Below are 18,442 nucleotides of genomic sequence, written 5' to 3' on the forward strand. Positions count from 1 at the left end.
GGCTTTCATTAAGTCCATCAACCTAATTCACTAAACACATAAAAGTACCGTGCCTCCGGACGTAGCAGCACATGCATTTAAAACGAATTTATTTCCTGGACTGACTCATACATTTGGGGCTGGGGAGGGTTGGGGGGGGTCCGCAGGTTGGGTAGGATTTCTTTCTTTGTGGGTGCAAGGCTGGACGACACACTGCAACCTGAGAGGCTCGACTAAACATTTCTGTGCATTGTGCCGACGTTAGCATGACAGACTTCAAAGGATTAAATATTTGTATTTCCTGACTTATAAATGACTAACAGCTGAAAGGGGGGCATAGCCACAAAACCAACGACTTAAACATTCGTAAGTTGGAAAAAAACATGTCCTCGACTGCTCCAAGCTGTCCCCGGTTTCCTTTGTTCGTGGGGCACAAAGGCAGGCAGGGAAATTATCCCGAAACCGGTTAGCAAAGCAGGTAGACACAAAGACAATTAATGTATCTGCCCGATACAGAAATGACAAGGGTGGTATAAAAGGGCTGATGGCAGAGAAAATATCCTCGCTGTGGAGGTGTTTTTGAAGAAGGAGTGTGAAAATAGCCCTGATTAAAGCGACCGTGAATGAGAAGAAAAACAGAAGAAAAGAGGTCAGTCACACTTAATAGCATCCGAAATCTTAAAACGGGTTCTTTGCCTCCTCGGGTGAGGTGGAAGGTTGTCCTCGAACACTGGGCCTAGCGGTAGCAAAAACTGGAAAAGGTCAAGGGAGCACACATTTTCGGTTCTAGCTTTGCATGGCTGCGACAGTTTAGAAGCAGCATGGCAGAAATGAACACCACCTGGGTGGCGAAAGACTGAACTGGCACCTGAAGTAAACACAGCCGAGACTACTTGCCATGTCGAAAGACATCAACACAACCGCCAGGCGGCTGGCCCGACGACACCCAGAGCCATCGGCCCATGTTACAAAGTCCCATATCATCCCAAAAATAGAGATTTTAATTCAAATTTAAAGGTCTGTGACAAAGGGCGAAAGCATTCTACAGAAGACTGCTAGACAGCTGCCCCGCGTCAGCCCAGGTACTGAAAAGCGCATTTATAAACAAACGGAGGAAAACCAATTCACGACCATGTACTGCATGAAGGACAACAATGACACAATATAGTGCTGCTTCCAAGGAGAAGTGAGCAGGGTTTGCAGGTAGCGCGTTAGATGTGCCCCCTCTTGCTACTGCTATTATGTGGCGTAAACAATGCCTACAGGTCACCAGAATTAAGGGCCACCTTCTGCCATCAGTTCCTTTTTCCATGCAAGGCGGACTGCTGGTTGGAAGGGGCAAGGGAAAGGGCTTTTGTTTTATGTCGACAGCAGCGGCGCCAAGGCTTTCCTCTGCCACCCCCACCCACCAAGCACTGAAGGGGGCGTGCACACAATCTTCCGTACTCTTCCGTTCAAAACAAAGTGTGGGAGGGGTAGGGAGGGGGCTCCTGCCATGGAAAACCAAGGGGGAAGCATAGAGGCTGCGCAGCAGTGGCACTCCGGGATGTAAACACCAAGATGTCGAGACGAGCTCTCTCGCCTCTCTTCCTCGCCGCTGACGGCAGACTTATCAAAACAGAGCCATGATTCACCTGCAATGAACGAGACGGCAAGGAAAGCCGTCGCCGCCCCCTGACAGGAGACTGCTTTGGAGAGGGAAAAAAAAAAAAAAAAAAAACACACGCCGTGGGATTTTCACTGCTTAGTTTCCCAATGTCAGAGCCAGGACACCTCCTGGCTGGGCACCCCCTGGGGGAAAGGTGTGTGTGTGTGTGTGGGGGGGGGGGGGGGGGGGTCGCCCCCACCACGCACACAGTTTGCGCATGACCATGAAAAACTGATTGCTACACGCAAAAGCATGATCCCAGCGGCTTGAGATTGTACAGAATATTAAACAGCTAACTGGCAGTGAGACTGAGTGGGCCTCATCCGCACCAATGGAGGGAGGGTACGGGAGCACAAAACCATACGTTTTCTTTAAATAAATAACTGAAAGGTACACGGTCACTGAGAACTAGCTCATCTCAAGGCGCAGGAATGTGCGCCACTTGGAGCAGTATCTAGAGAGTACTTCTCTAATAAGGAATCGCTAGCGCCCAATAGGCCATATCAGGTTACTCCAGGGAAGTTTTGGTCCACTGCGTTAAAAATGCGCTTTCCGAGCCCCTGGTTCCATAAAGATAATGTCCGCCAAAAGGCATGTGCTTCTAACTGCTGGCACAAGAACACACGGCCGTTGCTCGGTTTATCTTATAAAGCGCTGTGATAATCGCCTTGTAAAGTAGCACCTTTGTAGCCAAGGTGAGTGAGCTGTTTTGACGTACACATGTAAATAAACACATTAAGAGGACGGGTCCTAATAAGTGGCCCAGCAGGGTGCAGTGCAGAAGGCTAGGGCAGCATTTTCTCATCCCACCTCACAAGCACAAAACATGCAGGTGTGGCGTATGCATTTCGATACATCCACCATTCAAAAGCCTAAAGTCAAGCAAAACACTTCAAACCTAGAAAAAAAACGTACCCACAACTCACACTACAAAGGAAGCACGCATCAGCCTCGGTAGAGAAAAATGCGCATCTGCAATAAAACTACGCTATGGCCAACCATCAAATCCCACTCTGGGGACACGGACGTGCGCCGTAAATCGTGCGAAAAAAGCATGTGCATTTGAACACCACGGCAGAGACAAATACATACATTACAACGCCCATATCGCCAAAAACAGACGCAGCCAGGCGAACTGCGTACAGGCACGCGTCCATACCACACGGAAAAAGGTTATGTGTACAGAAGCCACACAAGACCACCTGCAAAGACAAACGTTCTATTGTAGCCTCGCGCAGGCGTGACATGCAACAGGAACCACCACCGAGGAACGCACATCATAAAGCTATGTATGATAAACACTTCACACTACAAGGTGCATCGTCCTACACGTGCCACTTCCCCAGGGACAAATATATTTTTTGCAAGACGTAACCTCTCCTACAATTAATATGAAGTGGCCCTTGGGACCAAAGAAAAATAAAATACATACACATAAACAAAACAAAAAACGCGATGGGGCAACAATGTTAATATATGTAAATATCCACTTTCCTCTGCAACATTTGGTGCGGACAAGCATGTTTCTAGGCACTTACATTCTGACAAGGTAAGATAATTAAAGCATGTAAGCATGCAACTAGATCTGTAAACAGGACCCCAAGCAGAGCATAGTAACTAGAATACAAAAACTGAAAATGTGCTTAGGCGCCAGCTTGAATAGAATAACTACAAGCAAATAGTAACTGCAACAGCGCGGCCTGACCTTAAGCCAGGTGCCATCACAACAACAAAGAGGCAATACTCACTTTCTCCACTGGCCGGCCAGAGGTGGACAATGCAGACGAGAAGCGTGAAACCACATCGTAAGGTCAGAGACCTCTTTCCAGCTCCAGGCGTCATTCCTCTTGTCCAGACAAAACAATCAGCAGATGCAAAAAAAGAAAATAAATGATATGGCAACGTATTCCCCAAAAATTCTATCTAAAAAAATAGCTAAACTCTGAACAGCTAATGAGAGCCCCCACTTAGACACGGGAAGCAATCCATGGAGTGCCGGGTAGGATGCTTCCCGGCACTGTATAGGACACGGAACCCCCTCCCTAAAACAAGAGGGTACACTTCTGCTGCTGGTCATTGCCCCTAACTCTGCAATCAGAATACACCTCTGCTGCTTGTCACCGACCACAGCTCTGCATACAGAATACACCTCTGCTGCTTGTCATTGGGCCCAGCTCTGCATATAGAATACACCTCTGCTGCTTGTCACCGACCCCAGCTCTGCTGCCTATCACCGACCCCAGCTCTGCATACAGAATACACCTCTGCTGCTTGTCACCGACCCCAGCTCTGCATTCAGTGTACAGCTCTGTGCCTGTCACTGGCCCCAACTGTGCACTCAGTATATAGCTGTGCTACCTGTCACTGGCCCCACTCTGCATTCAGTGTACAGCTCTGCTGCCTGTTAGTGCCCCAACTGTGCATTCAGTGTACAGCTCTGTTGCCGGTGACTTGCCCCAACTGTGCATTCAGTGTACAGCTCTGTTGCCGGTGACTTGCCCCAACTGTGCATTCAGTATACAGCTCTGTTGCCGGTGACTTGCCCCAACTCTGCATTCAGTATATAGCTGTGCTGTGCTGTCTGTTCCAACTCTGCATTCAGTGTATACCTTTGCTGCCTGGGCTTCACCACAACTCTGCATTCAGTATACAGCTATGCTACTGGTCATTGGCCCCCGACTCTTCAGCATACACCTCTGCTGCCTGTCTCTGGCCACAACCCTGCATTCAGAATACAACTCTGCTTCCAGTCACTAGCCACAGCTCTGTATTCAGTATACAGCTCTGTTACCAGAGACTGGCCGCGACTGTGCATTCATTCAGTATATAGCGCTGCAGTCTGTCACTGGCTCAACCCTGCATTCCGTACACAGCTCTGCTGCTTGTCATTGGTCTCAACTCTGTCTTCGATATACAGCTGGGATGCCTGTTCATGGCTCACTGGTTCCAACCCTGCACTCAGTACATCCCTCGACTGCCTGCCAATGACCCCCAACTCTGTGATCGCTTTATCCCGCCACCGCCAGCCACTATCCCCAACTTTGCACTCACTATAGCCATCTGCTGCTGCCACAAGTACCATTTCTACACATTTCTGCTGAAGCCATTCATTCAATGTGACTCTCCACAGACACCCTACTGCAGCCTGCCTTTAGTCCTAACTCTAAACATCTGTCTGCGGTATGCCACTAGAACCAGCTCTATGAGCAGAACATCACTCTGCTGCCAGCGTCAGGCGCCGCCTCTGCAATCAGTATACCCCTCTAGTGCCTTCCAATATCCACGACTCTATACTCAGTATATCCTGCTCTTGAGTAACACTTGCACCATCTCCACATCCACTATATCCTTCAGCTGCCTCCTTAAAGCAAAACATTCTGGACTCCCTATATCCCTCTTGTCCGTCATTGTCTCCAACCCTGCATCCAGTATATCTCTCTAATGCCAGCCACTGGCCTCGACTCTGCACGTGCTATATCCTCCTCTTGCTGCCAGAGCTGGGTACGCAATGCCCCCATACTCACTCTGAAATTGGCCGTAGGTCTGCGCTCAGTAAATCCATTTGCTAGCTGCAACTGTCTCTAGCTCTGCACACTTTACGTCCTGCCACTGGCCGTAGTTCTGTACCAAGTATGTTCCTCTACTTCATAGTGCCAACCCTCCACAAGTCTGTCTCTCCGCTTAGTGATCCAATTCTGTTCACTACTTCTCCATCCACCACCTTACACTTGGTATACCTATCTCCATCTGCTGTAGTGTTAAATATTCATCTATTACCAGCTCCCCAGTCTGCTCTCAGTATTTCCTTCGACTAAGAGGCCTATTCCCTGCTCTCATATCACTCCTTTTCTTGCTCACCACTGTACTTATTGTGCTCTCAGAATCCCCACCCCATTGCATTCAGTATCCTTCTCTCCAACTGCTAGCATTCAGCTACTCCTTTGCTGTTGGTTGCCTCCACCATGCCCTACCTCACGCCGATGCCTTTTTCTTGCTTACCCACATTGCTCTCATTATCTTCAGGCAACTAGCGCTCAGTGTACCACTTCTTCCCCTGCAGTGCCTGCCTCTGCTGCTGTCACTCTGCACATCTACCGCACTGAGAGGCTCACAACTTTCTCTATATTATTAAGTTTGTCTTTCCTGCTACCCATGTATTTACATTTGCAGTCCGTCTCTTCTGCTATATGGATATCCTTTGTCTATTCCTGTCTACTGTTTCTCCTCCCAAGCATGTCTAACTTCGCCTATCTCTGCTGCCCCACTCTCAAGTCTACTCCATGAGGCTTAACAAGGGTAAGATTGGAAACCAAAATCAACCCTGGCAAAAGTGTTTGACCCGACCCATATACTGAGCCACAACTAGAATGGGATCATGGCACCTTTCATGTCCGCGGTATGGCAGCATATCAGGACTTAAATAAACCTCTAAAGATAATTAACTACAAGGATAGCACCTTAGATCAATAGATCATATCTTGATCCAAATCTTAAGCGCTATGTTGAGCCACATTAATTTTAATGGCATGAAAGAAACTATTCAATAAAAAATTGTCTAGTACTCAGTATATTGTTCAGCATTTTCTTTTATTTATTTCCTTTTTTTCCATTTCATGCAGACCCAGCCAACGCGTTTTGTTCCATCCTGGGAATTTCATCAGGGCCTTTAAAAACATACATTATTACCAATCACCATTTCTATTGTGATAAGAACATCTAAAGTAATACAGTGTAAAAAATACAACATTCAATATTTACATAATTCAAATACAAACTCACAAACATTCCTTTGCCCACTCGTATATCCTTCCATCATATACTATAACTTCTTCATGCCTTTAAAAGTCAAATATATTTCACAATATCAATTTAGTCGCTTTCATGAACAAACCTTAATATTCTTATTATACTTAACTATAACCTCACATCCATCCTGCTATCATGCACAGCACCATAAGCATCATGAATGTCACTTACATAATATGACGTGTTCTATATTGTCTAACCATAATGTTCTCTTAATTTCTTTCTGCTGGTTCAGTCTGTCAAACAAATATATGTATTACCTTACCTATTACTCTTATTGCTAGAAGTATTAACATACAATTCTACAAAGATAATTCTTTCATAGTGAAACTATTTGATCAATTAACACCCCACATTCCACTACTTCAACAGTGCTTCATCATTCATCGATATCATCAATGCATCATATTTTCACTCCCAATCCTACATTTTTACCTTGTCTAATTGACCAATTATCTTCGTCCCTGCTAAGCAACAGTCATTTCAACAAGATATTTTAAATGGGTGAGCAGTACAAGCCTTAAGAATTTACAAGTTTAGAGTCTATTGCCTGATCTCACCATATAACTGCAAGTGCCCTCCCACAGGACAGAGGCGCACCTTGATCAAATCACCAAGTTTGTTTCAGCAATATGAAAATGTATCACGCAACACCATGTGCTCGCTCCCTCCCCTCATTTCACCGTTCTACTATGATCATATGCCCTCCCCCCACCCCTGCAAAGCATGTGCTCACCTTGGTCAGATGGCTCAGTTATTTCAACAATACAGATACATAAATCTTGTGCAGCTATCTACGGACACTCCTCCTTACCTTTCTACTTTTCACCACATTGTTCAACAAATGGGCCAGAGTTCCGGTAGCATTTCTGCTTGCTAACATTAAACTGCTGCCCACACTCTACCAACATTTATAGTACTCTTCTAGTGCCAGTTTCCTGCCTTATGGGAATTTACTGCACTAACCAGGACGCCAGTATCACGGGCGCCATTTTAGACTATCCATCTCAATATTGCCTATGCTTTCCCTTGTTTGTACCAGTATTACCATTTATTTATATCACAAAGGCGTGAGCACTACCTTACATTACATAATATTTCTGTTACTCACACAGGATTATGAAGTATTTCTAAAATGTGCACTATACTGATAGATAGATATATAGCTATATATCTATTTCAGTTAATTAGTAGAAAATGTTACTCATATTTATATAGAAGGATATTGGTATAGTGTATATTTCATAAACACGAAAAAAAAATTGTGAGTGAAAGAAATACTATATAATGTAAGAAAATTATTACGTCCTAACAATAGAAATAGATAGATATATTGGAATAAAACAATGAGAAATATAGGCAATATTGAGATAGATAGCCTATGATGGCACCTGTGACATTTGGTGTCTGGGATAGTATTGTAAATGTATATACAAATAGATATGGGTATAGTCCAGATTTTAGAAATACTTAATAATCCTATGTGAGTAACAGAAATATTATATAGTGATACTCGGAGTCCTGGTTAGTGCCGTAAATCCCTGTAAGGCATGGAACAGGCACTAGAAGAGGGACTATAAATGTTGGTAGAGAGAGAGCTGCAGTTTAATGCTGGAAAGCAGAGATGCTACCAGAACACTAGCCTATTTGTTGAACAACTTGGTGAAAAGTAGAAAGGTAAGGAGGAATATGCGTACATAGCGTCACAAGATTTAAGTATCTGTATTGTTGAAATAATTGAGCCGCCCAACCAAAGTATACACGTCTTTTTGGGGGTGGTGGGGTAGGGGGAGGTGTATATGCTCATAGCAGAACATTGAAGCAAGGGGAGAGAGTGTGCACATAATGTCACGTGTTACGTTTTTGTATCACACTGAAGGTGCCCACGCATCCTGTGGGAGGGCACTTGCGGTTATACGATGAGATTCAGCAATAGACTCTAAAATGGTAAATTCTTAAGGCTTGTGCTGCTCGCTCGTTTAACATATCTTGTTGAAATGATTGTTGCTTAGCAGGAATGAAGCTCTACAAAGATAACTGGTAAATTAGACAAGGTAAACATTTAAAATTGTGGGTGAAAATATGACGTATTGATGAGTGATGAAGCACCGATGCAGTAGTGGAACATGTGGGGATGTTAATTGATCAAACAGAGTTTCACTATGAAGGAATTATCTTTGTAAAACATGATGTTAATACTTCCAGAAATATGAATAATAAGTTAGGTAATACATATATCTGAATTACATATTGAACCAGCAGAAAGAAATTAAGAGAACATTATAACTAGACAATATAGAACACATCATATTATGTACGTGACATCCATGAAACTTACGGTATTGCACATGACAGCATGATGGGCGTGAGGTTATAGATCTGTATTATGAGAATATTAAGGGTGGTTCATGATAGCGACTAAATTGATACAGTGAAATATATTTGATGACTTTTAAAGGCGCAAAGAAGTTATACTCTATGATGGAAGGATAGATGAGTGGCAAAGGAATGCTTGTGAGTGTGGATTTTAACTATGTAAATATTGAACTTTGTACTTTTTAAACAGTATTACTTTGGATCAGTGGTTCCCAATATTTTGACTTCTGTGGCCCCCCACTTTATCATTACTGGAAACCGGGGACCTCCACTGAATCAATATTAGTATCCGGGACCCCTCTACTGAGTCATTACTGAAAGCTGGGGACCTGATTTGTTAATATTATTTAATTTTCAAAGCAGTCGCGGACCCTCTGAGGAGACTACGCAGGCCCCCAGGGATCCCCAGATCACAGACAGGGAACCACTGCTTTAGATGTTATCATCACAATAGGATAGTGATTGGTATTGATGTATGTTTTTATAGGCTCAGATGAAATTCCCAGGATGGAACTAAACGCTTTGCCTGGGTCTGCATGAAATTAAAATAAAAGGAAATAAATAAAAGAAAATGCTAAATAATATACAGAGTATTTAACACTTTTTGATTGAATAGCTTCTTTCATGCCATTGAAATAGATGTGGCTCAACATAGAACTTGACATTTGGATCAAGATATGATCTTTGAACTAAGGTGCTCTCCTTGTAGTTAATTATCCTTACACTGTATTCGGTTGTAGGCAGTCACAACTTGAGGACTGGCCACCACAAATCCAATTACACCAGAGACCAACTAGTGCAGCTGGATTAACCACATTCGCTTTCCCTATACCAGCAGTTTTCAAACAATTTAATGGTGGGCCCCGCCGGCAAGGGGGGGAAATCACTTGCCCCCCCCTCCGAATTTTTCACAATTATTCTATTAACTTGGCAATGTTTAAATATGTCTAGACTTATTTAAACATTGCAGTTAAATTCTGTCACCTTTTAAAAAATGCAATAATTATTTGTTCTGTATAATCCTTTTTGTGGCCAGAGCCTGGTCTGCCCCTACCCCCGAATCACCTGTGGCCCCCCAGTCTGGACACCCCTGCGCTATTGTGACCAACACCCTCCAAGCCATCAAGGACAGTTTCCAGTCATCATATTTTGTGTGCTAGTCTAATACCCTCTGGATGTTGTAGTCTTGCTTTGCCTCCATTGACCCAATTAGACTAACCCACCTGTCATCAATGATTTTTATGTGAAATGTTCAGGAATGGAGTCAGTATCTGTAATGACCACAAATGAGGTGGCCACAATAGATTTCCCCATTCTCAATCAACATGCCCATCTCCTCTGTCTCTCGCTATTTGGTTGCAGTTAACACACTGATATCCCTCTTTTCCACCCGGCTGTCTCCAAATGTCTCTTCTGGTACCCTCATCCGGCAAGGGTGACAATTTCCCCACAATGCGCTTTGGTTTCCCTCTAACTCACTACTCTGGTTGCCGTCTTGATGCATCTCTGCCTTCCCTTTCCCACCTACTCTCTGAATCCAGCTGCCTCTGGAGCTTTTACTCTTATATCATCTCATCTGTGCCCCGGTTGTCTCTGGACCAGCTCTCCAATTATTAAAAGCTCTGCATAATAGCCTTTTACTTCCTATCTATAGCCGGCCAATACTGCCCCTGGTTGTCTTTCTCCCTCTCTGCCCCTTGCTGCCCAATCTCCCGGCTGTCCCGGACTGCCTCCTTCCTCTCTTCCAGACTGACCCGTCTCCCAGCTGTCGCCCCCACCGCTGTTTCTATCTACTCTTGCTGTCCCTGCTAAGACCTAGGACCCCTACTCCTCGGCCTAGCTTCAACTGCCCCCGACAATTCCCCTCCATCTTCCGACTACTGCCCGTCTCCGCTGCCCCCTCCCCCTGCCGTGTTTCCCTGCCCACCGCCCCTGTCTCAGGCTGTCTCCTCCTCCTTCGGGTGCCCCAGGCTCTCTCCCTTTCTTCCCTCCATGTCTCTGCCCCCTTACTGTCTCCGGTACCCCTCCCGCCCAGACTCGTTCCCCTCGCCTCTTAAAAGCAGACCTGCCTCTGAAGGTCACCGCTCCGCCCCGGCTTGCTCCCTCGGTGCTGGCGTCTTTCTTCCTTCGGGCTGCCCGGCCGAGGCTGCGGTGGTCGCCCGTACCCAGCTTGGAATCAGCGTGACTGTAAACAAACCCCGCGCCCGGCCCGGCCAGCCCCGCTGCTGCTGACACGCTCTGTCTCTCCCGGAGACGCTCAGCCTGCGCCGGGCACAGCCACAGCCCGGAGCGGATCCTGCTCAGTCTGGAGCGGAGCCCACAGGATCCGGTGTACTGCCTCTTGACGCTCCCCCGTCCGAATCTGCACCCCCTACGTCAGAGGGTGCTTTTTCATTCAGCTGCTTACTGCATGTTTCAGCTCGTGTGTCCGTCTCCGCTCCCCCCAACGCGATGTTGCGCCTGCGCGAGGGCTCGCAGCAACACAGATTCAAACGAGGTGTTTAACCCCTTCGCTGCCAATGTTTAACCCCTTCGCTGCCAGGCCTTTTCCTTCTCAGGTGCCAGGGATTTTTTGGTCTATTTGGGGCTCTTCGCTTTTAGGCCCTCATAACTTTTTGTCCACATAAGCTACGCAAGCCAAATTGGAGTCATTTTTTCCCCACATCCCAGGGATTCTACAGGTACCCATACTTTGTGGGTTCCCCTGAAGGAGACAAAGAAATTTGCCAAAATGCAGCAAAAATTTAGTTTTTTCAAATAAGGGAAAAAAGGGCTGAAGAAGAGGGCTCGTGTTTTTTCCTTGAAAATGGCATCAACAAAGGGTTTGCGGTGCTAAAATCACCATCTTCCCAGCTTTCAGGAATGGGCAGACTTGAATAAAAAAACGCAGTTTTTCAACCCATTTTTGGCATTTTACTGGGACATACCCCATTTTAATGTAGACAAAATTTATAATTCACCTAGGGGTCATTTGTGTAGATACTACAGTGTTTTCCTACAGAAATAACAACATAAATTAAAAATAATAAAATTGACGTCCAAAAAACCCAACTGTTTTTCTCCACGTTTTACTCTGTAACTTTTTTCTGCGAAGTTAGATTTTTGAAAGCAATATACTGTTACGTCTGCTGGACTCTTCTGGTTGCGGGGATATATAGGGCTTGTCGGTTCATCAATAACCCTAGGTACCCAGAGCCAATAAATGAGCTGCACCTTGCAATGGGTTTTCATTCTATACCGGGCGTACATCAATTCATTTGCTGAAATATAAAGATTGAAAGATAGGTTTCAAGAAAACCTTTATATTTCCAAAATGGGCCATGACAAGGTGTAGAGAAGCAGTGGTTATTTGCACATCTCTGAATTCCGGGGTCCCATACTAGTATGTGAATTACAGGTCATTTGTCAAATAGATGTCTTTTTTTACACACTGTCTTACATTTGGAAAGAAAAAATGTTGAATAAGACAAAGGCCAATAACACTTGTTCTTCTATTCTGTTTTCCCACAAGTCTCCTGATAAAAATGGTACCTCACTTGCGTGGGTAGGCCAAGTGCCTGCGACAGGAAACGTAACATGGACACATCACATTTTTACATTGAAATTTGACAGGTTTTTTGCAAAGTGCCTACTTGTGGATTTGGGCCCCTAGCTCATTCAGCACCTAAGAAAACCTAGCAAACCAGGACATTTCTAAAAACTAGACACCTATGGGATTACAGAATGGGTTGGCTTGTGGGGCACTCACCAAGTTCCTTTACCCAGAATCCTTTGCAAACCTCACAATTTGTTAAAAAAAAAAACATTTTCCTCTCATTTCAGTGACAGAAAGTTCTGTAATCTGAGAGGAGACACAAATTTCCTTCCACCCAGCGTTCCCCCAAGTGTCCTGATAAAAATGGTACCTCACTTGTGTGGGTAGGCCTAGCGCCCGCAACAGGAAATGCCCCAAAACACAACGTGGACACTTCACATTTTCCTAAAGCAAACAGAGCTGTTTTTAGCAAAGTGCCTAGCTGTGGATTTTGGCTTCAAGCTCAGCCGGCACCTAGGGAAACCTACCAAACCTGTGCATTTCCCCCAAGTCTCCCGATAAAAATGGTACCTCACTTGTGTGGGTACTCCTAGGTCTCGTGACAGAAAATGCCCCAAAACACTATCTGGACACATCAAACTTATCAAATACAAAACTACCTGTTTTGGTGGGGAGGGGGCACCTGCGTTTTTGTTCCTGGATTCAGCAGCCATCTAGGAAAACCTACCAAACCCAGACATTTCTGAAAAATAGACACTAGAGGGAGTGCAGGGAGGTTTGACTTGCGTGGATCCTCCAATGTTTTCTTATCCAGAATCCTCAGCAAACCTCACATTTAGCTAAAAAATCTAAATTTTCCACCATTTCTGTTTGGGATCACCCCACCGGGACAAATTTCCTACCACCCAATGTTCCCCTCAGTCTCTCAGTAAAAATGACACCTCACTTGTGTAGGTGGGCCAAGTGCCTGTGATAGGGAAGAGCCAAAAACATGTGGAAATCGAGGGGAACCAAAGCGGGTCCAAAAAGGCAGTTTGAAATAAAAAAAAATTAGTCTGACAAATGCAGCATAATTTTTATCGGTATAGATGAGACAATGTTGAGAAGTAGGAGGTTTGTGCATTCCTGCAGATTCCGGAAGGTTCCATCACAAAAATGTAGTAGAAATGCGTGATTCCCAGCAAAGTTGGAGGTTTGCAAGGCATTGTGGGAAAGAAAATGGTGTGGGGTGTATGTGAAGCACACTATCCTGGAATCAACTAGATGTTTAGTTTTCAGATGTGTCTAGGTGTTGTGGATGTTTCTAAATGGCAGCGTCCCAAAGTCCAAAAAGCGCAACCCTCAACATTACAAGTGGCATATTTTTGAGAGTTACCAAGCTCTCATGGCCCAAACGTAAAACCAAGACCCAAAATAATTGGGGGGGGGGGCAGGAATGGCCTAAAAGTAATTAGGCCCCACCGGGAGTGACCCTTGCCTAAGGGGTGGCTCCCCACATATAAAAAATAAAAAATAAACAAAAAAATAAGTTATCCCTGGTGTCTAGGGGTTTTCTGCCCACCCTGGGGGCAGATCGTCCTAATTATATTAGGCCGATCTGCCACCGTGGGGGCAGAAATGGCCTACAAATGTTTTGCCCCTCTTTGGGAGCGGCTCTTGCCCAAGGGGCCACTCCCCTTCTGAGTAACTATAAAACAATAAAAATTCCCTGGTGTCTAGTGGTTTCTGCCTCCCTGTGGGCAGTAATGGCCTAAAAATAATTTGGCCCCCCAGGGGGTGACCCTTGCCTAAGGAGTCACTCCCCACATATAAAAAAAAAAAAAATAAAAAAAAAAATATATATCCCTGGTGTCTAGGGGCTTATATTAGGCCGATCTGCCCCCATGGGGTTGGTGGGACCGGGCAGAAATGGACTAAAAATATTATGGGCCCCTAGGGAGCGACCCTTGCCCAAGGGGCCGCTCCCCTTATGTGTCAGAATGATAAAAAATAAAATTCCCTGGTGTCTAGTGGTTTCTGCCCCCAGGTGGGGCAGAATTGGCCTAAAAATAATTTGGCTTCCCGGGGAGTGACCCTTGCCTAAGGGGTTGCTCCCCACACATAAAAAAAATAAATAAACAAAAAAATTATCCCTGGTGTCTAGGGGCTTTCTGCCACCGGGGGCAGATCAGCCTAATTATATTAGATCGATCTGCCACCAGGGGCGGCAGAAATGGCCTAAAAATAATATGGACCCCTAGGGAGCGATCCTTGCCCAAGGGGCTGCTCACCTTATTGACAGTACCTAAAAATAAATTCCCTGGTGTCTAGTGGTCATTTCGGCTGCCCAATCGCATTGCGATCGAACAGCAGAAATGCTGTGAGAGACAAGAAAGGTAAGGTCTTTCCTTTCCTTTCTTGTCCCTCCCGCCCCACCTCCCGGTCAGAAGAGAAATGCAAAAGCATTTCTCTTCCGGTGTTCTAGCTGTCTGCGCATTCCCGTCTGTCTGCACATCCCCGTCTGTCTTCGCTCCCCCTGATGTCAGAGGGTGCTCAGGAATACCGCTGCTGCCTGTATGTTTGAGCTTGTACGTCTGTCGGTGCCTCCCCAAACGTGATGTTATACAGGCATATCGCTGGATGAAATACTTATCCGTGCAAGGTCACACAATCTGTCTAATAGTCGCAGAGGACATGGATGCTGCCCTAGCGCGATCTGGTCCGGCACCAGGCCAGGCCAATTTGGGCCCAGTAAAGGAAGAACGGGTTGACGCCGTCCAAGGATGCTACAATCAGCTGCATGTGGCTCGACCACCAAGACTGGAGGAAAAGAGGTACGGTAGCTGTGGTCTAGAGCACAGGATACCAGGAATATGCCCTGCCAAGGGAAAGAACTTCTCCAAAGGTGATAAGCCCAACGATTTTGCCAAAGTTTTCTGAGGGTGGTGGCCCAGATCCGTGACCACGTTGGCCCGGAAGGCGGCAATAAAGCAAGTTACGCCAGACGATGGCACTGGGATGGTGGCGGTGGACGCATACCCAGGCAACAAACCCTACGAGGATGATGAAGATAAGGAGATATTTATTGTTTTGTTTGCTGACAGGTTGGACCAGAGGTGGAGGCCACCACCCATGTGTACCATAACGGTAAATGGCACGATAGTGCTCATAGACACTGGGGCGTCGGTAAACGTTATGGATGTGGAACAATACAGCAAGATATCTCCCCCACCAGAGCTCACACCATGCTGGACCAAGATATATGCCTATAGGGGCATGGACCCGTTACCCCGGCGAGGGGCGATAGAGGTTACTGTTGGTAGTGAGCGCCGTTCGACACATGCCAAATGCCATGTGTTGGAAGGCAAGAAAGTAACCCTTCTCCGATGCCACACGGTGGAAGACCTGGAGCTAGTGTTTTTCGCCCGGCAAGTCCACGACTCCCTGGCTGAGGCGGTGCTGGCCCATTTCCCGGAGTTGTTTCAGGGGCTAGGAAAACTGAAAGGAAAGTAGTTCCAGTTACATGTTGATCCTGCAGTACGACCCATTGGCCTAAGGCACCGGCGGGTGACTTTCCACTTACGACCCCAGGTGGAGAGTGAACTACAGACAATTGAGGAGTGGGGGTCATAGAGAAGGTGACCGGCCCGACGCCCTGGGTGTCGCCACTCGTCATCGCCCCAAAGCCTAAGCAGCCTGACACCATTCGCCTGTGTGTGGACATGCGCCTTCCCAACATTGCCATAAATTGAGAACGCCACATCACACCCACCATGGACAATATTGTTGTGGATCTTAACAGGGCCCAGTGGTTCTCTAAGTTGGACCTATACTCGGGATACCATCAGCGGGAGCTAACCCCAGAAAGCCGTAACGTCACCACATTCTCAACCCAGGGGGTGCTGCGACGTTACAAGTGCCTTAGCTTTGGGGGCTCTTCGGCCGTGCATATTTTCCACAATGCCATACGGGAGACACTGTCCGGTTTGACCGGAGTCATTAATCGACATCTTAATTTTCTCCAACACGTTAGAGGAACATCAAAAACAGCTGAGAGCCACTCTCCAGAGGTTAGCAGAAGCAGGACTAACGTTGCACCGGAAGAAATGCGCCTTGTACCACAACTCCATTGACTTTTTTGGCTACATCTTTTCAAGGGAAGTTCTGAAGGTTGACCCCAAGAAAGTAGAGGCCATCCAAGGAGCAGCCTTACCACGCAACGCCACTGAAGTCAGGAGCTTCCTCGGTATGGCAACATACTATGGGAGGTTCATCCCCAATCTGGCCACACTTGCCGAACCTCTTCGACAGCTCACGAAGGCCAACACCCCGTGGGAGTGGGGCATAGAAGTGGACAAGGCGTTCCAAGCAGTCAAAAGTTCACTGTTGGACTCTGTGGTCATGGCATACTTCTACCGCACAAGAAAACGGAAGTCATGGTGGACTACCGGCCCATTGGGCTCGGAGCCGTATTGCTGCAGGACAGAGCCACCAGCAGTGGACGCCAGTGGCCTATGCCAACATGGCCCTCTCGGCAACGGATGCCCGGTATGCGCAAATTGAGCTGGAAGCGCTGGCCATACGACGGGCCTGTCAGCATTTCAACTTGTATTTTTGAGGACACAAATTTATGATGGTTACCAACCACAAACCACTGGTATCCCTCTTTGCGGGCACGGCCCGAATTGCCCCGCCAAGAATTGAAAGGTGGATGGTGCTCCTCCAGCCCTACCGGTTTTACATTGTCTACTGGCCTGTAGTCAACAATCCTGCAGATTACTTATCACGCCATCCGTTGCGGCCACGCTCGCAGGTAGAAGAAGAGGAGGAGGATGGACGGACAGAGAGTTTCGTAAACATGATTGTGAACCTAGCATGTCCCACAGCGCTGATGGTGACGGAGATCACTGACGCCACAATCCGAGATGCAGTCATCGGCTGAGCCAATCGGTCATGGAAATGTTTCCTTGACAAGAAACACGATTTTGACTCTGGGGAGCGCAAGACGATGCAGTGGATTTGGAATGTGAGGGCTGGAGCTCTCTGTGAGTCCAGAAGGTCTTCCTCTCCAGGGCCAGCGCTTAGTAATAGCCCGCAGTCTACACCTTAGAGTTGTAGAATTAGCTCACCAGGGTCATCAGGGGACAGCGAAGACTAAGGCCTGTTTGCGTGAGAAGGTGTGGTTCCCCAGGATGAACGCCATGGTAGATGACCTGATACCAACAGGTGATCCCTGTGCGATCACCGCTCGAGATCCTGTCCTTGCTCCAGTGATGACCAAACCGCCCAGCACTCGACCATGGCCCCGGGTAAGCCTGGATTTTGGTAGTTTTCCTGATGGCTGGCTGACGGCTGTCATGACTGACTTGTGCGCCCGGTTCCCGATGGTGGAACTGGTGACGTCCACGGCATTTGAGCATGTCCATCCTGTCTTGGAGAAGGTTTTCGCTCTCCTGGGTCTGCTGGAGGACATAACAATGGACAATAGTCCTCCATTTCAAGGCCAGGAGTTTCAGGTTTCGTTCGCCATATCACACTGGTGAATTACCCCTCAATATCCCCAGGCAAACGGGGATGTTGAGCACTTCATGTGGTCCTTGAACCCCGCTATACGAACTGGAGTAAGTCAACAAGAGAACGCCAAGATATGCCTGCATGGGTTCCTGAGGGCATACCGGCAGACACCCCATAGCACGACGGGGTGTGCCCCGGCAGAGTTGATGTTTCGTTCGCCACCACAGGACTGCAGATACGCTGATGAGCAGTGGCAACCTACTGAATTGGATATACTCAAGACGCAGGAGAAGCGAAAACAGACCAATGTCTAGGCCAGCAAGAGGAGAAGGGCGAAACATTCTGACCTAAAAGTGGGGGAATCCGTCATTCTGAAGGATCGCCACCCAGGTTGGAAGTTCAGTACCCCTTTTGAACCTGACATCTAGATAGTCGAGAAGATCGCTGGGACCATCGCTGCTGCCACAAAAGTGGGGCGTCAGGTGACCCGGAATGTGTCGTGGTTCTGGAGGGTGGAGCCTCGGGATGGCGATTCAGGAGCTGACCCGCTGGAGGAGAGTGGCGAAGAGCTTGAAGGAGGCTACGTTTCACAGCCAAGTTCTCCA

The 18,442-nt window shown here is 46.8% G+C and overlaps 1 protein-coding gene across 1 annotated transcript in view; it reads right to left on the reverse strand.

The window, feature by feature from the left end:
- IGF1R (insulin like growth factor 1 receptor) overlaps positions 1-11,250 on the reverse strand; it is a 649,229-nt gene extending 637,979 nt beyond the window's left edge. The window contains exons 1-2 of the mRNA XM_069222768.1: positions 10,875-11,250; positions 3,376-3,471 (exon numbers count right to left, since the gene is read on the reverse strand). Coding sequence (XP_069078869.1) covers positions 3,376-3,469 — 94 coding nt within the window. The 5' untranslated portion in view covers positions 3,470-3,471; positions 10,875-11,250. The remainder of the gene's footprint in view (positions 1-3,375; positions 3,472-10,874) is intronic.
- Between the last annotated feature and the right edge of the window lie 7,192 nt (positions 11,251-18,442).

The sequence above is a fragment of the Pleurodeles waltl genome, chromosome 3_1 (assembly GCF_031143425.1).
Source record: "Pleurodeles waltl isolate 20211129_DDA chromosome 3_1, aPleWal1.hap1.20221129, whole genome shotgun sequence".
Taxonomy (NCBI): domain Eukaryota; kingdom Metazoa; phylum Chordata; class Amphibia; order Caudata; family Salamandridae; genus Pleurodeles; species Pleurodeles waltl.